At 53.3% G+C, this 14715-nt stretch overlaps 1 protein-coding gene across 1 annotated transcript in view; it reads right to left on the bottom strand.

Moving 5' to 3' along the window:
- Positions 1 to 14715, bottom strand: part of mdc1 (mediator of DNA damage checkpoint 1) — a 57922-nt gene that overhangs the window by 21952 nt on the left and 21255 nt on the right. The window contains 2 exon segments of the mRNA XM_072473341.1: positions 2185 to 2274; positions 11490 to 11567. Of these exon segments, the coding sequence (XP_072329442.1) occupies positions 2185 to 2274; positions 11490 to 11567 (168 nt within the window).

The following is a 14715-nucleotide window of genomic DNA, read 5'->3' as shown; positions in this document are numbered from 1 at the left end:
CTTGCATTGCCCTGCCTGCGTTTTGCCCGCCACTAATTTCCAGTTAAGGATGCGGAGGCCCTTCGAGGGGAGGCCGAGTCCTTAGAGGAGCCGCAGAGGGAGGCCGAGGCCCTTAGAGGAGCCGCAGAGGGAGGCCGAGGTCCTTAGAGGAGCCGCAGAGGGAGGCCGAGCCCTGAGAGGAGCCGCAGAGGGAGGCAGAGGCCCTTAGAGGAGCCGCAGAGGGAGGCAGAAGCCCTTAGAGGAGCCACAGAGGGAAGCAGAGGCCCTTAGGGGAGCCGCAGAGGGAGGCCGAGCCCTGAGGGGAGCCGCAGAGGGAGGCCGAGCCCTGAGGGGAGCCGCAGAGGGAGGCCGAGCCCTGAGGGGAGCCGCAGAGGGAGGCCGAGGCCCTTAGAGGAGCCGCAGAGGGAGGCAGAAGCCCTTAGAGGAGCCACAGAGGGAGGCAGAGGCCCTTAGGGGAGCCGCAGAGGGAGGCCGAGCCCTGAGAGGAGCCGCAGAGGGAGGCCGAGGCCCTTAGAGGGGCAGCAGAGGAAAAAGACTTACCTGAATGGTGCCAGAGATGAGGGACTCCAGGTATGTGGATGGGTGGGAGAATCTGGGGGCTAGTTCTCCGCACTGCAGAGAAGTCAAGGGAAAGGTTTCCTGGAAGCATTCAGCAAAACCCAGCGTCTGAATAAACAGAAGGAGGGAGGGTGTCGGGTGAAGTCGGGGGGGGGGGGGGGACGCTCTGAAGACACTAGTTCGAATCCCACCACTGCAGTTGGCGGAATCTGAATTCAGTCGATAAGTCTGGCATTGAAAGCCAGCCTCAGTAACAGCGACCAAGAAACCATTGTCGATTGTCGGAAAAACCCATCTGGTTCACTAATGTCCTTTCAGGAAGGAAATCTGCCGTCCTTTACCCGGTCTGGCCTACACGCGACTCCAGACCCCCACAGCAATGTGGTTGACGCTTAACAGCCCTTAGAAATGGCTGAGCCGTACTCAGTTCAAAGGGCAATTAGGGATGGGCAACACATGTTGGCCCAGCCCAGCGACGCCCACATCCCCATGGAGGAACTTTTTAAAACAGGCACGCAGGGCCAAACTATCGCCTTCTGTGCTGCATTCGTTCCTGATTGCATACATTGTGTTTTAAATAAAGGTTTGTTTTCGTTATAGAAATTGCTGCGTAACTTCGGGAAAAAAACCCCGACAATCTCGGCAGCGTTGCCAGGTTTACCACGGAGCGAGCCAAAGCTGACCCTGGGCAACAGGAAGCAAATTGAACAGGGATCCGACTAATAAAGATTACCACCTCCAGTCAGTCGCTGTTCTGGCGATCTACAAAACGTTGGTAGAAGGCAGCTCCTTTTTTCCCCCAGAGAGAGTGCCAGAATGAGAGAGAGAAGCGAGAGCGTGTTTGGGAGAGCACCAGGGGGAGCAGGAGCCAGTGTGAAAGAGAGCGATTCAGGCCCGTGAAAATCATAAAACAGCACTCAGGTAAAAATTAGAGAGCGTCACAGTAGCACAGTGGTTAGCACTGCTGCCTCGCAGCGCCTGGGTCCCAGGTTCGATTCCCGGCTTGGGTCACAGTCTGTGTGGAGTCTGCACATTCTCCCCGTGTCTGCGTGGGTTTCCTCCGGGTGCTCCGGTTTCCTCCCACAAGTCCCGAAAGACGTGCTGTTAGGTGAATTGGACATTCTGAATTCTCCCTCTGTGTACCCGAACAGGCGTCGGAGTGTGGCGACTAGTAACTTTCACAGCAACTTCACTGCGGTGTTAATGTAAGCCTACTTGCGACAATAAAGAGTATTATTATTACATTTTGGCCCCGCTACATATGTACTCAACAGATAAGTATATTTTGATGAGGTTAGATGCAGAGGGGTAGGAGATTGAGGGGCCTGCATGATCTCTAGGGCTGAACGACCTGTTGCTACACTATAAATACTCTGGAATACAGCCGGGCTATTTCCGTTTATCCTACACTGGTCTCACATCTCAAACTGCCGGCTTGATGTTGAATTACAGAACCCGGGTTCTGAAGGTTACACCCGGGGGAAACTGGATTGTCAACCACAATCATTTCATGTGAGGCAGAACCCACAGAAACATCTGGATGTCTCTCCCCCAAGTAATACACCAGGTCCCTGTCCCGACAGGGGAGCATCTCCCAGCTCACGGACACACGTGTCTGAATCTTACTTTTGAAAGCGTTCTGGCCGAATGCCGGAGACTCCAAGGTGAAGAGCTGCGTGGCCTCTTCCTCGGCGTTGCTCACTGATGCAGTGTTACCTGTGGGAGAACAGTTTTGCAGGCGTCACTTACAGCTCGGCGTATAAAAGACAAGAGTACAATGGTTCCCATACCAGCAGCCTCCGTGCTCCCTGCTCACTCTATAACCCAGCTACGTCCAGGTGTCAGCCTGGTCTGACATCTCAACCAAACAAGACCAGGGTACAAAAGTCCCAATCTGGATACTCGAGAATGTAATCTAGACACTTGAGGCAGCAAGGAGGCACTGTGGTTAGCACTGTTGCCTCTCAGAGCCAGGGACCCGGGTTCGATTCCCGGCTTGGGTCACGGTCTTTGCGGAGTCTGCACGTTCTCCCCGTGTCTGCGTGGGTTTCCTCCGGGTGCTCCGGTTTCCTCCCACAAGTCCAAAGATGTGCGGGGTAGCTGGACTGACCATGATAAATTGCCCGTTAGTATCCAGGGACGTGTACAGTCAGAAGTCTTACAACACCAGGTTAAAGTCCAACAGATTTGTTTGGAGTCACCATCTTTCAGAGCCTAGTTCCTTTGGTTCCAGAAACAGCATATATAGACAAAGCCAATGATGCAAGATGATACTTTGAATGCGAGTCTTTGCAGGTCCTCTCTCCAGTCACACCATCCGGACCTGTAAAGACGTAATTACCTGCAAAGACTCTCATTCAAAGTATCATCTTGCATCATTGGTTTTATATATGCCGTGTTTCTGTAACTTACCTCTTTTTTTTTAAAAAATATTTTTATTCAAATTTCTTACATATTTTCAACAACTCCCTACAGAAGAAAAAACAAAGAACACATAAATAAACATCTTATAGCTATGTCACATATTCCCCCAATATACAAGCCCCCACATTAAACGATAATAAACACAGTAGTAAACACAAAGTACCCCCCCACCCTCGGGTTGCTGCTGCTGCTGACCACCTCCTAACGCCCCGCTAGAAAGTCTAGGAACGGTTGCCACCGCCTGAAGAACCCTTGCACAGATCCTCTTAAGGCAAATTTTACCCTCTCCAATTTAATGAACCCTGCCATGTCGCTGATCCAGGATTCCACGCTTGGGGGCCTCGCCTCCTTCCACTGGAGCAGAATCCTCCGCCGGGCTACCAGGGACGCAAAGGCCAGAATACCGGCCTCTTTCGCCTCCTGCACTCCCGGCTCGTCCGATACCCCAAATAGTGCGAGCCCCCAACTCTGCTTAACCCGGGTGTTTACCACCTTAGACACCGTCCTCGCAACGTCCCTCCAGAACCCATCCAGCGCTGGGCACGCCCAGAACATGTGGGCATGATTTGCTGGGCTCCCCGAACACCTCACACACCGGTCCTCCACTCCAAAAAAACGACTCAGCCGTGCCCCAGTCATGTGCGCCCTGTGCAGAACCTTAAATTGTATCAGGCTAAGCCTGGCGCAAGAACAGGAGGAATTTACCCTACCCAGGGCGTCCGCCCACGTACCCTCGTCTATCTCCTCCCCCAGCTACTCCTCCCATTTACCTTTCAGCTCCTCCACCGAGGCCTCCTCCTCCTGCATCTCCTGGTAGATCGCCGAGACCTTGCCTTTTCCAACCCACACCCCTGAGAGCACCCTATCCTGGATCCTACGTGCTGGCAGCAGCGGAAATCCCCTCACCTGCCGTCTTATAAACGCCCTTACCTGCATGTACCTGAAGGCATTTCCAGGGGGGGAGCCCGAATGTTTCCTCCAACGCCCCAAGGCTCGCAAACGTCCCATCTATAAACAGGTCCCCCATTCTTCTAATACCTGCCCTGTGCCAGCTCAGGAACCCCTCATCCATCCTCCCCGGGACAAACCGATGGTTCTCTCGGATCGGGGACCACACCGAAGCCTCTGCCTCCCCCCTGCGGCGTCTCCACTGCCCCCAAATTTGGAGGGTCGCCGCCACCACTGGACTCGTGGTGTACCTTGTCGGCGGGAGCGGCAGCAGCGCCGTCACCAGTGCTCTCAGGCTCGTGCCCGCACAGGACGCCATCTCCACGCCGCCCCCTCCATTACCCACTTGCGTATCATCGCCACATTGGCAGCCCAGTAGTACCCACACAGATTAGGCAACCCTAATGTCCCTGCTCCGTTCCAGAAACACCCTTCTCACCCTCGGGGTCTTTTTCGCCCATACAAACCCCATGATGCTCCTGCTGACCTGCTTAAAAAAGGCCTTGGGGATCAGGGTGGATAGGCACTAGAATATAAAAAGGAACCTCGGGAGCACCGTCATCTTCACCGACTGTACCCTACCCGCCAGGGAGAGTGGCAACATATCCCACCTTTTAAACTCCTCCTCCATCTGCGTCAAGTTGAGCTTGTGCAGGGCCCCCCAGCTCCTGGCCACCTGGATCCCTAGGTACCGAAAACTCCCTTCCGCCCTCTTCAGTAGAAGCTCGTCTATCCCCCTTCCTTGGTCCCCTGGTTGTACCATGAAGAGCTCACTCTTCCCCATGTTGAGCTTATACCCGGAAAAGTCTCCAAACTCCATGAGGATCTGCATCACCTCCGGTATCCCCCCCACTGGGTCCGCCACATACAGTCACAGGTTGTCTGCATACAGCGATACCCGGTGTTCCTCCCCACCGGGGCTTCGTACAGTAACCTAACCCAACTAACGAACCACTCCCCGAACCCGAACCTCCTCAACATTTCCCACAGATACCCCAACTCCATCCTATTGAAGGCCTTCTCCGCATCCATAGCCTCCACTATCTCCGCTTCCTCCTCCACTGCAGGCATCATGATTACATTTAGGAGCCTCCGCACATTGGTGTTTAGCTGCCTTCCCTTCACGAAACCCGTCTGGCCCTCGTGGATCACCCCCGGAACACAGTCCTCAATTCTGGTAGCCAACACCTTCACTAACAGCTTCGCATCCACGTTGAGGAGCGAGATTGGCCTCTTCGACCCACACTGTAAAGGGTCCTTGCCCCACTTCAAGATCAGCGCCCTGGACATAGTCGGGGGTAGGGCTCCCCCCTCCCTCGCCTCATTGAAAGTCCTCACAGGTCCATATACTTCCTGTAAAATTCCACCGGGAATCCATCTGGCCCCGGTGCCTTCCCCGCCTGCATACTCCCCAGCCCCTTAGTCAGCTCCTCCAGCCCTACCGGTGCCCCAAGACCAGCCATCTGCCCCTCCTCTACCCTCGGGAACCTCAGCCGGTCCAGAAAACGACACATCCCCCCTCCCCGTCGGGGGCTCAGACCTATACAGCCCCTCATAGAAGTCTCTAAATACCCCATTTATTCCCACCGCGCTCCGCATCGTGTTCCCCCCTTTATCCCTAACTCCCCCAATCCCCTTCGCCGCCTCCGAAGCTGGTGTGCCAACATCCGGCTAGCCTTCTCCCCGTATTCATATACCGCCCCTTGCGCCTTCTTCCGCTGCACCTCCGCCTCCTTGGTAGTCAACAGGTCGAACTCGGCCTGGAGGCTTCGTCGCTCCTTGAGTAGTCCCTCCTCGGGGACCTCTGCATACCTCCTATCTACCCTTAAAATCTCCCCCACCAACCTCTCCCTCTCTCTCCTACCCCAACTTGTGGGCCCTAGTGGAGATTAGCTCTCCCCAAATCACCGCCTTCAGAGCCTCCCAGACCACCCCTACCTGCACCTCCCCATTATCGTTCACCTCTAGGTATCTTTCATTGCACCCTCGGATCCGCCCGCTCACCTCCTCATCCGCCAGCAAACCCATCTCCAGGCGCCACAGCGGGCGCTGGTCCCTCTCCTCCCCTAGCTCGAGCTCCACCCAGTGCGGGGCATGGTCTGAGATGGCTATGGTCGAATACTCAGTGTCCTCCACCCTCGGGATCAGCGCCCTGCTCAAAACGAAGAAGTCAATCCAGGAGTAGACTTTATGGACGTGGGAAATGAAAGAGAACTCCCTGGCCCCCGGCCTAACAAACCTCCTTGGGTCCACTCCTCCCATCTGGTCCATAAACCCCCTCAGCACCTTGGCCGCCGCCGGCCTCTTACCCCGTCCTGGACCTGGAGCGGTCCAATGCTGGATCCAATACCGTATTAAAGTCCCCCCCCCATTATCAAGCTCCTTGCCTCCAGGTCCGGAATCCGGCCCAACATTTCATAGAATTTACAGTGTAGAAGGAGGCCATTCGGCCCATCGAGTCTGCACCGGCTCCTGGAAAGAGCACCCTACCCAAGGTCCATACCTCCACCCTATCCCTATAGCCCAGTAACCGCACCCAACACTAAGGGCAATTTTGAACACTAAGGGCAATTTATCATGGCCAATCCACCTAACCTGCACATCTTTGGGCTGTGGGAGGAAACCGGAGCACCCGGAGGAAACCCACGCACACACTGGGAGGATGTGCAGACTCCGCACAGACAGTGACCCAAGCCGGAATCGAACCTGGGACCCTGGAGCTGTGAAGCAATTGTGCTATCCCACAATGCTACCGTGCTGCCCGGGGCATACACATTAACCAAGACCACCCACACCCCCTGCAGCTTACCACTCACCATCACGTACCTACCTCCATTGTCTGCCACGATGCTCAGCGCCTCAAACGACACCCGCTTCCCCACCAAAATAGTCACCCCTCGATTCATTGCGTCCAACCCAGAGTAGAAAACCTGCCCTACCCACCCCTTTCTCAGCCTAACCTGGTCTGCTACCCTCAAATGCGTCTCCTGGAGCATGACCACATGTGCCTTCAGTCCCTTCAGGTGCACGAACACCCGGGCCCTCTTGACCGGCCCGTTCAGGCCTCTCACATTCCAAGTTATCAGTCAGATCAGGGGGCTTGCCCCCCCCCCCCACGCCGATTAGCCATCTCCCTTTCCAGGCCAGCCGTGTGCCCGCGCCTCCCGCACTCTCCGTTCCCCCCAGCGGCAGACCCCCGCCCCGACTCTCTCTTCAGGCTTCAGCTCCCCTTTGGCCAATGCAGCAGCAACCCAGTCCCTCCCCCTCCCCAGCTGCGTTGCTCCCCCCATAGCACTCCAGTAAGTCAGCTGACTCCTGCTGACCCCGGCCGCTCCCGCCACTCCATCGACTCCCCCAGTGTGAGAATCCCGCCCCCCCCCCCTCCTCCTGGCCATCAGTGGGCGCTCCTCTCCAGCACCACCCCTCCCCCCTGACCCCACCCCCTTCCTTCCCTAGGGCGGGAGAAAAACCCGCACTTTCCACCAAGCCGGCCCCGCCCCCTCAGGCGCAGCTCCCTTTCGCGGCCTGATCCCAGCTCCCCCACCTCGGGCCTCTCCTCTCCCCTTCCCCCAAATGGGGCCCCCTCCTCCAACCACCGACACCCACACTCTCACCAAACCCCCGCTACGAACCATTTCACCCTACCCCACCCAGCACCCAAAAAGAAAACAGTACCAAACAGAACAGAACATCCCCCCAAAACACAACAATCACATCAATCCCCTCCCGACAGCCCCTCCAACTTTTCGGCCTGGATAAAGGTCCACACCTCCCCCGGCTTCTCAAAGTAGTGGTGGTGGTCCTTGAAAGTGACCCACAGTCACGCCGGCTGCAGCATTCCAAATTTCACCCCCTTCCGATGCAGAGCCACCTTAGCCCGATTGTACCCGGCCCTCTTCCTGGCCACCTCCGCGCTCCAGTCCTGGTATATCTGGACCTCTGCATTCTCCCACCTGCTGCTCCGCTCCTTCTTTGCCCACCTTAGGACACGCTCCCTGTCCACGAAGCGGTGCAACCACACCAGCACCGCCCGCGGCGGCTCGTTGGTCTTGGGCCCCCTCCAGCTCCAGGGGCCCCGGGAAGGCCCCCGCGCCCATCAACGTGTTCAACATTGTGACCACGTATGCTCCAACATCCGACCCCTCCACTCCCTCCGGGAGACCCAGAATCCGCAGGTTCTTCCTCCTCGGCCGGTTCTCCATGTCCTCGAACTTCTCCTGCCATTTCTTATGCATCGCCTCGTGCGCCTCTACCTTCACCGCCAGGCCCAAGATCTCGTCCTCGTTCTCCGAGGCCTTTTGCCGCACGTCCCGGATCACTGCCCCTTGGGCCTTCTGGGTCTCGAGCAGCTCGTCTTTCGAAGCCTTCATCGGCTCCAACAGCTCTCCCTTCAATCCCGTGAAGCAGCGCTGGAGAAACACCTGCTGTTCCTGCGACCACTGCGCCCACGCTGCCTGGTCTCCACCCGCCGCCATCTTGATTTTCCTCCCTCGCACTTTTCGCTGCTCCAAAGCTACTTTTTTCACCTCTCCACTCCTGGTCCAATCCATACAGTGCCGGGGAAATGTTACTGTCACCTTCCCACACTGGGAACCGTCGAACAAATGCTGCTGGGGGCCCTAAAAAGAGCCCAAAAGTTTCTGTCGGGAGCTGCCGAACGTGCGACTTAGCTCTGCATAGCCGCAACCGGAAGTCCGTAACCTAAGTCTTCACTCACCTGACGAAGGAGCTATACACTGAAAGCTAGTGACTCTAAATGAACCTGTTGGACCTGGTGTTGTCAGACTTCTTACTGTATCCACCCCAGTCCAACGCCGGCATCTCCACGTCAGTGATGTGTAGGTGAGGTTATGGATTTACGAGGATAGGGCAGGGTGGACAGTTGCAAATGGGTAGAGTGATCATTCGAAGGGCCGGTGCTACCTCGATGGGCCGAATGGCCAACTTCTGCACTGTAGAGATTCTATGACCAGTGTCAGGGACCGAGGGTGTGCTGCACTGTCGGGCGAGCTGATTCCCGAATTAGACATTAAACCCAAGGTCCCACCAGCCCTTTAAAGTGGAGGTAGAGGGTCGCTTTGCACAGCTTCAAAGCAGAACAGGGGTGTCCGTCTCGCCATCACAGCCAATATTTATCCCTCAGCCAACATCACTAAAATCAGATTCTCTGCTCCTTGTCTCATTGCTGCTTGCTGGGGCTTTGCTCGGAGCAAACCGTCAGCCCTGGCTCCCACATCCCAATCATTTAAAAAATACTTTATGGAGGGCGCGAGTATTTTGCGATGCCCAGAAAGAAGCTGAATAAATAGAAAGCTATTTTTCCTTCCCGCAAGATGGGAAACATTTTTTTAGATGATGATTTGATGAGACGTGGGCAAGCACCAGCATATTCTGCCCATCCTTAAATGCCCTTGACCTGAGTGGCATGCTTGGTCATTTCAGAGGGGCACTTAAGAGTCAGCCACATTGCTGTGGGGTCTGGAGTCACATCATAGAAGTATCAGAGAATCCCTACAGTGCAGGAGGCAGACATTCGGTCCATTGCACCTGCACCGGCCCTTGCCCTGATAGAGCACCCTCACCTCGGCCCAATCCCCACCCCTATCACCATAACCCCACCTAACCTTTTGGGCATTAGCACGGCCGATCCGTCTAACCTGCACATTTTGGACTGTGGGAGGAAACCCACGCAGACACGGGGAGGACGTGCAGACTCCGCACAGACAGTGACCGGGTAAGGACGGCAGATTTCCTTCCCTAAAGGGACTTTAGTGAACCAGATGGGTTTTTAAATGAGAATTTCACAACCTCATTGAAACCTGCTTTCAGTTCCAAATTTTAAGAATAGAATTTAAATTCCACCGGGGTGTGATTTGAACCCGTTTCCCTGCAGTCTGGGCTTCTGGAGTACCAGCCCCACAGTGGCATTACCACTGCCTCCCAGATAGAGAGAGGTAAGGGACTGGGGGTAACAGATCGACAGTCAGATTCGAACAGTACTAGGGCAGCATGGTGGCGCAGTGGGTTAGCACTGCTGCCTCACGGCACCGAGGTCCCAGGTTCGATTCCGGCTCTGGGTCACTGTCCGTGTGGAATTTGCACATTCTCCCAGTGTTTGCGTGGGTTTCGCCCCCACAACCCAAAGATTTTTTTAAAAAAAATAAATTTAGAGTACCCAATTCATTTTTTCCAACTAAGGGGCAATTTAGCGTGGCCAATCCACACTCTGCACATCTTTGGGTTGTGGGGGCGAGACCCACGCAGACACGGGGAGAATGTGCAAACTCCGCACGGACAGTGACGCAGAGCCGGGATCGAACCTGGGACCTCGGCGCCATGAGGCAACAGGGTTAACCCACTGTGCCACCGTACTGCCCTCTCACCACCCAAAGATGTGCAGGCTAGGTGGATTGGCCACGCTAAATTGCTCCTTAATTGGAAAAAATGAATTGGGTACTCTAAATTCTTTTAACTAAATAAATAAAGGGCAGCACGGTGGTGCAAGTGGTTAGCATGTACATAGTTGCCACCCAAGTTGATAGGGTTGTTAAGAAGACATATGGTGGGTTGGATTCCATTAACAGGGGGACTGAGTTTAAGAGCCGCGAGGTTTTGCTGCAGCTTTATAAAACCCTGGTTAGACCACACTTGGAATATTGTGTCCAGTTCTGGTCGCCTCATTATAGGAAGGATGTGGATGCTTTGGAGAGGGTACAGAGGAGATTTACCAGGATGCTGCCTGGACTGGAGGACATGTCTTATGAAGAAAGGTTGAGGGAGCTAGGGCTTTTCTCACTGGAGCGAAGAAGGCAGAGAGGTGACTTGATAGAGGTGTACAAGGTGATGAGAGGCATGGATAGAGTGGATAGCCAGAGACTTTTCCCCAGGCGGAAATGGCTGTCACGAGGGGACATAATTTTAAGGTGATTGGAGGAAGGTATAGGGGAGATGTCAGAGGTTCTTTACACAGAGTGATGGTTGTGTGGAATGCACTGCCAGCAGAGGTGGTGGAGTCAGAGTCATTAGGGACATTTAAGCGACTCTTGGACAGGCACATGGACAGCAGTAAATTGAAGGGGTGGAGGTTAGGTTGATTTTAGAGGAGGATAAATGGCCGGCACAACATCGGGGGCCGAAGGGCCTGTACTGTGCTGTACTGTTCGATGTTCTAAGTACTCGATGTGAAACCGGTGGCTGGAAATTACTCTGTGGTACTGCAGTGCCGCATCCGTTTGAGCTGCACGTGTCTATCGTGTTCCTAAAATCTGGTGTGAATTGAACATTCAGACCCTGAAGGGGGACTAGATTATGTCCCACATTTCTGCATGCTTCCGACCCCACAGAAACTCTCTGCGAGCAACAGGATATATTTGTAGCTGGGCCCAGTTCGGACACTGAAAACGTGTGAACATACAAATTAGGAGTAGTGGGCCATTCAGCCCCTCCAGTCATTCTATAAGATCAGAGCTGATCGGGTCGTGGCCTCCAAATTCCTGCCCACCCCGAGCTCCAGCTCAAAGTCACAAGCTTCACGGCGGGCCCATTGGGCTGAATCTTACCTTTACAGGTGCCCTTGTCAAACCTCGGAGACTCAGAGATGAAGAGCTGGGTGGCCTCCTCTGCTGCCGCAGTGTCACCTATGGGGGAACAGAGCAGACGCAGGATCCGACTCAGTCCACAGGCCAAATCACCTTGGTTACTCACGGCACGAGGGAAAGCCTTCCACGACAGTGGAAGTTCGGGGTTCCATGTACTGCGTGAGTGTCCCTTTAAGAAAGATTGTCTTATCACATGGCTTAAGTGATGTCATTGTGTGGGTGGAGCTGGGATGTGGCTGTTGCGAGGTTTTTGGTTCTTTTTGATTTGACTGATGTGGACTCAGGCAGGCGAAAGAAGTGTTTTGGCCTGTTGTCTCTCTCCAATTTCATTTTAAATATCTATTCCGGTTAAAGTCACTTTGGTGGAGGCTTTTAAGGTATCATTTGCTTTCTGGAAGTGTTTTCACCAGCTGGTGAGAGGGGGTCAGAATCTCAGGAAAAGCCAGTCTTATTCAAGTGAGAATGCAGAGTGCTGGGCCACGCCCTTAAAAAGGGGGTTTTGGTTTATGGGATTTTGTTTTTGAATTGGAACAGTTAAGGGGGAATTCATTAAGGGTTATACATAGATTACTGTAGCTGTGTGGGGTGTCTTTATGTTTGTAATCGATAAAAACTCTTGCTGTGTGTTTAACTAAGTTCTTAGAATAAAGCTAGTTTGTTTAAAGTGTCTCGGAAGACTGTTGAATCACACCTCAAGTGAAGTCTCTTGTGCTCACCCTGGCCAAATGCAACAAAACGTTACAGGTCAGGTGAACTCCATAATACACATTGGAGTTTTTAAAACCCTGGCACATAACACATGCCCGTTCGAAGCTAAGCCGATTGACTTTAGAGGTATTAGCTGTGGTAATCGTGCTCCGCCCTGAACCAGAGAGCTGTGGGTTCAGGTTCCTTTCCAGAGACATAGTCCCGCCCGACACTCCAGTTTAGTGACGAGGACGCAAGGACATCGATAGGGACATGGGTAGGTTAAGTGAGTGGGTAAAGAAATTGGGCCAATGAGGTATGAAATGGGAGAATGTTCACTTTGGCAGGAAGAATAAAGAGCTTATTATCTAAATGGAGAGAGATTGCAGAGCTCGGAGGTGCAGAGGGATCTGGGTGGCCTAGTGCATGAATCACAAAAGGTTGGTATAGAGGTACAGCAAGTAATTAGGAAAGCTAATAGGACGTTATTGTTCATTATGAGGGGGAATTGATTACAAATGTAGGGAGGTTATGTTTCAGTTGTACAGGACATTGGTGAGACCACATCTGGAGTATTGTGCACAGTATTGGTCTCCTCATTTAAGGAAAGATGTAAATGAGTTAGGGGCAGTTCAGAGAAGGTTTACCAGGTTAACACCAGGAATGGGCGGGTATCAAAGGACATACAATCTTAGAATCATACAATCTTAGAATTTACAGTGCAGAAGGTGGCCATTCGGCCCATCGAGTCTGCACCGTCCCTAGGATAGAGCACCCTACTTAAGCCCACACCTCTACCCTATCCCTGTAACCCAATAGCCCCACCTAATCTTTTGGACACTAAGGGCAGTTTAACATGGCCAATCCACCTAACCTGCACATCTTTGGACTGTGGGAGGAAACCGGAGCACCCGGAGGAAAGACAGACTCCGCATAGCGACCCAAGCCGGGAATCGAACCTGGGAGCCTGGCGCTGTGAAGCAACAGTGCTAACCACTGTGCAACCGTGCCGCCCTATGGGGGAGGGGAGGCAGGAACAGGTTACCGAGTTGGAAGATCAGCTACGATGATGATGAATGGCAAATCAGGCTCCAAAGGCCAAACGGCTTCTCTGCGTTGCTATTTTCTATGTTGCGGAGTTGGACCAGCTGATCTGCTATTGCAAAGAGGCAGCAGGAACTCACAGCCAAAAGGCCTCTTTCTATATTGTCCCCTCTGGTGTAGGAAGATAGTGGTAATGTGACTGGACTGGTAATCCAGAGGCTCAGGGTGCAAATCCCACTAATGGCAGCTGGCGGAATTTAAATCCAGTTCATAAAACTAGTCTCGGTAACGATGACCAGGAAACTATCGTCGATTGTTGTAAAAATCCATCTGGTCCTCTAATGTCCTTCAGGGAAGGAAATCTGCCATCCTTACCTGGTCTGGCCTACACGTGACTCCAGAACCACAGCAATGTGCGTGACTCTTAAATAAAACCATAAGACATAGAAGCAGAATTAGGCCACTCGTCCCATCGAGTCTGCTCCGCCATTCAATCATGGCTGATATGTTTTCACCCCCCATTCTCCTGCCTTCTCCCCATAACCCCTGATCCCCTTATTAATCAAGAACCTATCTATCTCTGTCTTAAAGACACTCGGTGATTTGGCCTCCACAGCCTTCTGCGGCAAAGAGTTCCACAGATTCACCACCCTCTGGCTGAAGAAAGTCCTCCTCATCTCTGTTTTAAAGGATCGTCCCTTTAGTCTGAGATGGTGTCCTCTGCTTCTAGTTTTCCTACTAGTAGAAACATTCTCTCCACGTCCACTCGATCCAGGCCTCGCAGTATCCTGTAAGTTTCAATAAGACTTCCCCCCTCATCCTTCTAAACACCAACGAGTACAGACCCAGAGTCCTCAACCGTTCCTCATACGACAAGCTCTTCATTCCAGGGATCATTCTTGTGAACCTCCTCTGGATCCTTTCCAAGTTCAGCGCATCCTTCCTTAGATACCAGGCCCCAAAACTGCTCACAATACTCCAAATGGGGTCTGACCAAAGCCTTATACAGCCTCAGAAGTACATACCTGCTCTTGTATTCTAGCCCTCTCGACATGAATGCTAACATTGCATTCGACTTCCTAACTGCCGACTGAACCTGCACGTTAACCTTAAGAGAATCGTGAACAAGGATTGCCCTCTTGGTCTGGCAAACCACTCAGTTCAAGGGGCAATTAGGAAAGGGCAACAAGGCTGGGCCAGCCAACACTGCCACCACATCCCCTCAAAGACAACAGAATGTTTGATATTGACCTGATGGTCAACTAGTCAAATAACCAGTCTTCTCAATGTCTGAATGGGGGAATCTACAGCTACTTGACATTGGAGGAGTAAAGAGCTGGATGTCAGCAGAATGCAGAGGGAGGGTGGCCAAAGGTTCGTGGGTGATGATCTTGTAGGAGGGATGTGTAAAGCAGAACGTAACAGGGGACCAAAAGGCTACACCTTGGGGTCCGAA

This window comes from Scyliorhinus torazame, chromosome 14 (genome assembly GCF_047496885.1).
Source record: "Scyliorhinus torazame isolate Kashiwa2021f chromosome 14, sScyTor2.1, whole genome shotgun sequence".
In the NCBI taxonomy this organism is placed as follows: Eukaryota; Metazoa; Chordata; class Chondrichthyes; order Carcharhiniformes; family Scyliorhinidae; genus Scyliorhinus; species Scyliorhinus torazame.
Note: the sequence above shows the minus strand (reverse complement) of the source record. Positions and strands in the feature narration are given on the sequence as shown.